A 7,612-nucleotide genomic window follows, 5' to 3' on the forward strand; every position below is an offset into this window, starting at 1 on the left:
ACGGTATAGGACTGAACCGCTGCAATGACCACAAGTAAAAAAAAAAAGTTACTTTTTTTTTACTGGAAATTTTTGAGAGCTGCGTTTATTCATTTTAAGCACCCGTGGATCAGTGGATCAAGGTTTTCTTTACTGTCAGCCATTGTTTATTCTGCTATACATTTAGACATTGTGTGCACTATATGGTTCAGGATTACAATATTAGCTATTGGAAAAATTTGTCAAGTGATTGATCTCAATATCTCCAAGTCCTCAGAACTTCACTGATATTCAACACTGCACAAATGACATTATGGAACAGGACGTCAAAGTATATAAAAAATCTGCTTTGTGTAATTACTTACTGTTTTCTTAGGCTATAATCTATGTACACTACAATGAAAAGAAAACGAAGAGGAGACACTTTTCTGAAATGAAACTTGTTTATTATGCTTAAAAAGAATACATTTTACTTATTGCTATTATCCCTTGTGAATAGCTCAGGAGTTAATACTACAAGTTACCAACTTATATCACACTCTATGTTGTAATAAATGAATAAAATGCCATGGTAAAAGCCTCAATATGCTGGATTAGCACATATTAGTCGCATTTAGATTTCTTCATTTTGGTGCTAGATCTCCAAGGAATGGTGTACACTTCAAAGTGGCAAGTAGTAGTCTGCAAGAAAAAAAAAAGACCAGTCAGAATTAGCAGTTTAATACAATTTCATTACAGCTCATGGGTAAGTAAGCATCTTGCATAGTTCTACTACCAAAAAGCTCAAGTTTTCACAACCACAGTAGAAGACATGGACGATGAAGCTTCATAAATAAGAGATTTATAGATTTCTATTTCACATGCTTAGTAAAGGGAGTTTGTCATCAGGTTTTTGACAGCTAATCTGAGAGCAGCATAATGTAGAGACAGATACTCTGATTGCAGAGGTGTCACTCACTAGGCCGCTTGCTGTAGTTTTGATAAAATTACTGTTTTATCCGCAGGAGGATTAGTAAACCTGCTACTACGTAGTCCTTCATATTAAGGAGCCCTGTATAACTCCACCACCTCTACAGTTTGTATCCACAATTATATATAATCACACATCATGCTGCTCTCTGGTGGTAGCAAATGAGTGGTGACATATTCCCTTTAACCCCCTCATGACATGGCGATTTTCCATTTTCAGCTCACAGCCGCCCTAAAAATGGCACATCCATAAGATGCGCCAAATCTGGAACTTAGCCTCAGCTCTTCCAACTGCTGTGTAGCGGTGACGAGTGGGGTAATAGGGGTGGGGTTCATGTCAGCCTTGTATTGGGGGCTGACAAGAAGCCCAGGTTAGTAATGGAGAGGCGTCTATAAGACACCCCCATTACTAACCCCGTAGTAAGGTTTTTGATGTCTTTCAAAAAAGACACGGCCAGAATAAAGTCTTTTATTTTAAACAAAATTCCACACGGTTTTAATCTTTTATGTACAAATATAAAACACTGTATAATCACCTAACGCCAATCCTCGAAGCACTTGTCTCCTGTAAGAAACCAAAATTAAAAAACAACCATATCCCTCACCTGTCTGCTGTCATGACGTAATCCAGATTGTCCCACGGCGATCCGGGTCACTTCTCTAATCCAGATTGTCCCGCGGCGATCCGGGTCACTTCTCTAATCCAGATTGTCCCGCGGCGATCCGGGTCACTTCTCTAATCCAGATTGTCCCACAGCGATCCGGGTCACTTCTCTAATCCAGATTGTCCCGCGGCGATCTGGGTCACTTCTCTAATCCAGATTGTCCCACAGCGATCCGGGTCACTTCTCTAATCCAGATTGTCCCACGGCGATCCGGGTCACTTCTACAGCAGTCACCTCAGCAATCACTGATGTGACTGTTGTAGAGGACAGCATTGCACAGGAGTGTAACCTTTGTGCGGTCCATTCTTTGTGCGGTTTTGCCGCATTTTTGACTCATTGACTTGAATTGAGTCAGTCAAATACACAGCAAACATCCGCTGCAAATAGGGAAATATATTTGCGTTTTTGCTGAGGATTTTACTCAATTCAAGTACATCCGGACCCGTAGAACAAATCGGTCACTTTTACTGCAGGGTGAACGGCGCAAAAAAAGTAGATAAAAACAATTACTGAATTGCTAGTTTTTGTTCATTCTGTGTCTGAAAAAATCTGAAAAAGCATAAAAAAAAAATAATGTGCCCCAAAATGGTACCAAAAAAATAAGCCCTCATACAGCTCTGTTCACTAAACAATAAAAAAGTTACAGCTTTCAGAATATGGCGACAAAATATATATATTTTTTTAAAAAAGCAGTTTTACTGTGTGATAGCAGCAAAACATAACATATAAATGTGGTATTGCTGTAATCAACTCGAAGAATGAAGTCATCTAATCACTTATACCGCATGGTGAACCGCACAAAAACAAAAATAAGAACTGTTCTTGAACTGCTGTCTATATGTTCATTCTACCCCTCGAAAAATCAGAACAAGGTTTGGCTCACATTTCTCACATCACATTTATCCTGCGCTCTCCGCTGAGCGCTTAGGTTGGGGTTTCTGTGTAAATCCCCAATGGAACCACTCACTTATGAGGCAGATGGAGTCCCGTTGGACAAAGTCTGGTCTGCGTTTCAGCGATGTCCCATCGTTTTAGGCGTCTTTTTAGCGCACAAGTGTGGACGACTACAGTTCTGTGAACACCTAAAAAGATGGATACTACCGGAGAAGAAGCCAAATGGACTCCAAAGTGTCTCCATCTGCCTCATTATGGTGGATGGTTCTGTAGGAGGTTTTGACTGAATCACATTTTTGTGGGATTTACACGAAAACCTCGAAGTAAGGCTATGTGCCCACGATGCAGAAATGAAGCAGAAAATTTCTGCAGCATTTCTGCATCTCCCTGGCAGAAAAAACGCATGCAGATTATGCATGTGTTTTTCCTGCAGAATACATGCGGATTCACATACATATCCACATGCGTTAACGCATGTGTTTCCGCATGCGGACTGACAAGCACTTTCCAAGCGATAGCATCTCTTGGAAAGTGCTTGACAACTAGGTCACACTGTATAAATCCATGCAAACGGCATGCATTTATACAGTGTGACCGTAAAAATAAAAAAATAAAGCTATATTTACCCCCGATGCCGCCGCGTGTGCTGTCGCGCTCCTTCCTGGTTTGCCGGCATCTCGCGAGACAGCCTGCGGTCACATGACCGCGACGTCATCTCAGGCCCTGGAAGGAGAAGCGCTGCAGGGGCCGCCGGACAGGTGAATATAAACTTTATTTGTTATTTTATTCTTTTTTTTACAGGTACAATGGTACCCAGGTCTGGATGAGAGTCTTCTCTCCTCCAGAACTGGGTACCATCCGCACATTGAAACGCATATAATCCGCTTGTACAAATGTACAGACACGGATTCTATGCGTCTCAATGCAAGTCAATGGTGGCGCTTCCGCTGTGCTTCTGCAAAATTAATGAACATGCTGCGGATTTATGAGCGCTGCAGAAACGCTGCGGAAAAATCCGCAGCATGTGCATTGACATTGCGGAATGCCATTGGGGACCATGGGGTGCGGATTACCAAGCGTTTTTGATGCCTTTACGCTGCGGAAATTCCGCAGCGGAAATGCATGAAAAACGCATCGTGTGCACGCAGCCTAAGTGCTCAGCTTAGAACACAAGAATGTGGTCCAGCCTTATTCTGGAAGCAATCAAAAAATGTTATGTACCCCAAAATGTTTTCAAAACTCTTAACTTATCCCTCACAAAACCAGTCCCCACTCAGGTCCGTCATCTGTTACTGTAAATGTGTAAATATAGAAGGTTCCCTCGTAACTGGTAGAACAAAGACTCAAGTGACACGTCTCCAACAGCCCCTCAAATAAAATAGAGTGAAATCTATGCTCCCAAACCCAAATGACCCCCCTCGTTCTGAGCCCCACTGTGCCTCAACCATAAGTAAGTGGCCACATGTTTGGTATTATTGTAGTGGGGAGAGACCAGAATTATTATTACCACATGAAGTGACACTGGTCAGATTTCATATATTTAGCCTGGTAATTAAGGAAGTTGTTCACTACTTGGACAACTCCTTCTAATACCCCACGCTTGGGCCAGATAAAATAAAAGAGCTTACACTCACCTCCAGTAACGAAGCCTTTCCATCGGTGTCGGCACTAGCGGTCCCGGGGCTCTCATGCGGCGTTGTGACACATGAGCCTGTCGCCCAATCAGCGCTGGCGTCACTGTCCCTGCCTTTGGACAAATTTAACATGATGAGGATGTCAGATCAGCTGCAGCCCAGTCTTCCTCTTCATGTTCAATTCGAAAGAAGGTGGGGCCATTGATGCCAGTGCTGATTGGGCGCTTGGCTCACGTGGCAAAACAATTGAACGGGAGTCCCAGGAAAGTGAGTGCAGATACTATTGGAACGGCGCTGGCAAGGGAGGTGAAAGTAAGCTTTTATATCTATATTAGAAAATTATTTGTCACCAATTCGGCCCTGGTACTCAATGTATCTGAACACTAGGGTCGCTCATACATGAACCATGAGTCTATAGATCATTCAATTTTATACAATCAAGCAAGCTGAAACTTTTACTCCTTAAAAGGGAACCAGTCATCTTGAATAATGCTATTTACTTGAAAATATATGGTAATCAGCAGGTAAATGGCATTAAAATGATGACCAACTGCCTTACTGAAACTGCAACTATATGGAGAAAATTAACCTATTTCTTCTAAAGAGCCGCTGGCTTTCAGTCATGGGGGCTACAGTCACGGCACTCACTATACTGTAAGTGGCGGCTGTAAGAATGCCCCCGAATTTTGAGTAACAGCTCATTCTGCACAGTTGCACTGCAAAGCCAGGCAGTATTCGTGTGGCTTAAATGCTGATGTCAATGTTCAAGAAAAAGTTGACACTACCATAATAAGTAGAGTGCGGCTTGTGTGTATAGAGAGCAGTATATAAAGAAAAGCTATACATAATTCAGGCACTATAAAACACTTACCATAGAGCCCCATGGGTATCGCTGTACACCCATAGCTTCCTCAGGGGTAGAATAAATTGTAATATATGCATGTGTATATAGTTGTTACATCAAGTGGGAAATAGATGTTGTTGAACCCTTACAAACAATCAGTGCCGAAAGCTTATGAAACAGCTGCATAAGATGCAGTCAGGATTGTGAGATCTATTATCCTATGGAGATTAGTCCTATTAATTTACATGCATGCATTAGATTAGTGACAAGTTTTATCTCTATATACCTATGCACAGTTTTTGTATTCAATCGCCTTTTCATGAGCTATTGTGCAGCTGCATCGGTGACACTCATCATTCCCATATTGATTACTGACAAGCCCTGCTCACATATACTCATACGTCAAACTTCACATGCAGTTTTCCATGTTATACTTTGAAGCTAGACAATACCTTAGCGAGCGTGGCATCTGTATGGAGTTCACAGTTGCTTTCATCTGTGGTCGGCTTTCTACACTGTGTCCGTCCAACAGCCACATCGAAATGATATAAAATCCCGCTTACAAGCTTTGAGGGGAAATAAAAAGGGAGAGAGTAAATTATACGGTAGTCCACTTTATATATTTATGTATAAAACATGTGCGGGGTGGGCTCAGGAGCTGAGCATGTTACATACATTGTGGGTGCTGGCTGTTTTGTGCAGCTGCCACCAGAGTGTAACTGCTTTGATCAGAGTTTATTTCACCTCCTTAAGCCTATGTGCGCACGTTCAGGATTGGAAGCAGAAATTTCCTGAGCGTTTCTGCATCGGCTTGGCAGGAAAAACACTGCGGAAAAAAACGTGAGGTTTTGACGCGCTTTTGATGGGGTTTTTGAAGCGTTTTTGTACACCAATGAATGCTTTTTGGAGCTAAATAAAGTTATTTGGTGGGACATTGCTTAAACCCTTGGATTACCGTCAGAACTGGGGTGAGTATATTGGTTAATTTAAATGATTAAAGAATGTGTCTGTTGTATTTCAAATAAAGTGTTTACTCTGTGTCTGTGTGTTCATTTAACTCTTTAATTTACTTTAATTAGGTTTGGTGATGAAAGGGTCTGAATGACACCTTGTCACCACCAAACAAATAAGTGTCAGCTAATACCATTCACCCAATCTTCATTAGCATTTCCATTCATGTAATTTCTGGGGCAGCTGTGAGCAGCTATTTTTAGCCTAGGAAGGAGCCATTAGGCAAACATGGTCCCTGGCTATAATTAACAGCTCAGAGCTGTTTCGTTAGCAGCTAAGTCCCCACGATCAAGACTCAGCAGCGCTTTGGACGCAGCATATTTTTGCTGAGTCCAAAACGCAGCGTTCTAATGCCGCACTTTTGTTGTCGGTACATGTGAATCCACTGCACATAATGACACTTCAATCGGTCAAAGTCTGCAGCAGAGACTAGTGTGTCCACTACAGAAATTTACATAATGTGGGTGAGTTTGGGTAAGTTGCCACAATCAGCAGCAGCTGCAGGTTTGACGCTGCGTGTTTATACAGCGTCCAGATGTTACAGCATAGTGGATGGGATCTCTAGAAATCCCATATGCACTATGCGTGCATCAGAGGCTGCGGATCACCCGTGGATACTGGCATGCAGCGCGTCTTTCAGGACCGCAGTATGTCAAATTCTCTTGCGGTGTCGCTAGTCTCCACAACAGAAATTTGACCACTATAAAGTATAGAATGCGGTAAATATGCAAGGTTCAGTGACTACATGCGGATTTACCTGTGTTAAATAGAATGCAAAGTTTTGGAAGCAGCAAAAAGTATGCGGTCAAAGAGCTGGTACGTCCGTATCGTGGGCACAGAGCCTAAAATTTAACAAAAATGGCGTGGGCTCCCGCGCCAATTTTATAACCAGCAGAGGGAAAGCAGACCACTGGAGGCTGATATTAGTAGCCAGGGAAGGGCCTATTAGCCAACAATGTTTCCTGGCTATTAATATCAGCCCACAGCTGTTTTATTAGCCTTTACTGGCTAGATTACAGGGGGACTGCAGAAAAAATTGATGTAGGGTCCCCCTATAAAATCTAACCAGAAAAGGCTAAGCCGACAGCTGCAAGCTGATATTAATAGCCAGGGAAGGGGCCATGAATAGCATCCCCCTCCGCGGCTAATAATATCACCCCACAGCAGTCCCAGAAAAGGCAGATCCATAAGATGCGCCAAATATGGCGCTTAGCCTTCGCTCTTCCCACTGCCCTGCAGCGGTGGCGAGGGGGGTAATGGGGTTGGGGTTCACGTCAGCCTGGTATTGGCGGCTGACGTGAAGCCCAGGTTAGTAGACGCCCCTATTACTAACCGCGTAGTAAAGTTGTCACCACTTTTTCAATAACTACACGGCCAGAATAAAGTATTTTAATGAAATAAAAAACACACGGTTTTAAAAAATATATATATATTATTCTCTGAGTCCTCTGAATCCCTTGATCTTCTGAAAAAAAAAAGGAAAAAATACAAAACCATAACCCTCTCCTGTCCGCCGTCATGACGCAATCCACGATTACTGCCAACGATTGTCCCTCGGCGATCCGGGTCACTTATACTTCAGTGACATCAGCAATCACTGATGTCACTGCTGTACA

General features: G+C 42.6%; 1 protein-coding gene across 1 annotated transcript in view; it reads right to left on the reverse strand.

Moving 5' to 3' along the window:
* Window positions 1-403: 403 nt before the first annotated feature.
* Window positions 404-7,612, reverse strand: part of LOC141259552 (cystatin-2-like) — a 17,457-nt gene continuing 10,248 nt past the window's right edge. Inside the window, exons 2-3 of the mRNA XM_073675730.1 lie at window positions 5,438-5,551; window positions 404-660 (exon numbers count right to left, since the gene is read on the reverse strand). Coding sequence (XP_073531831.1) covers window positions 583-660; window positions 5,438-5,551 — 192 coding nt within the window. The 3' untranslated portion in view covers window positions 404-582. The remainder of the gene's footprint in view (window positions 661-5,437; window positions 5,552-7,612) is intronic.

This window comes from Phyllobates terribilis, unplaced genomic scaffold (genome assembly GCF_046119375.1).
Source record: "Phyllobates terribilis strain yellow unplaced genomic scaffold, ASM4611937v1 Scaffold_3__8_contigs__length_932513732, whole genome shotgun sequence".
In the NCBI taxonomy this organism is placed as follows: domain Eukaryota; kingdom Metazoa; phylum Chordata; class Amphibia; order Anura; family Dendrobatidae; genus Phyllobates; species Phyllobates terribilis.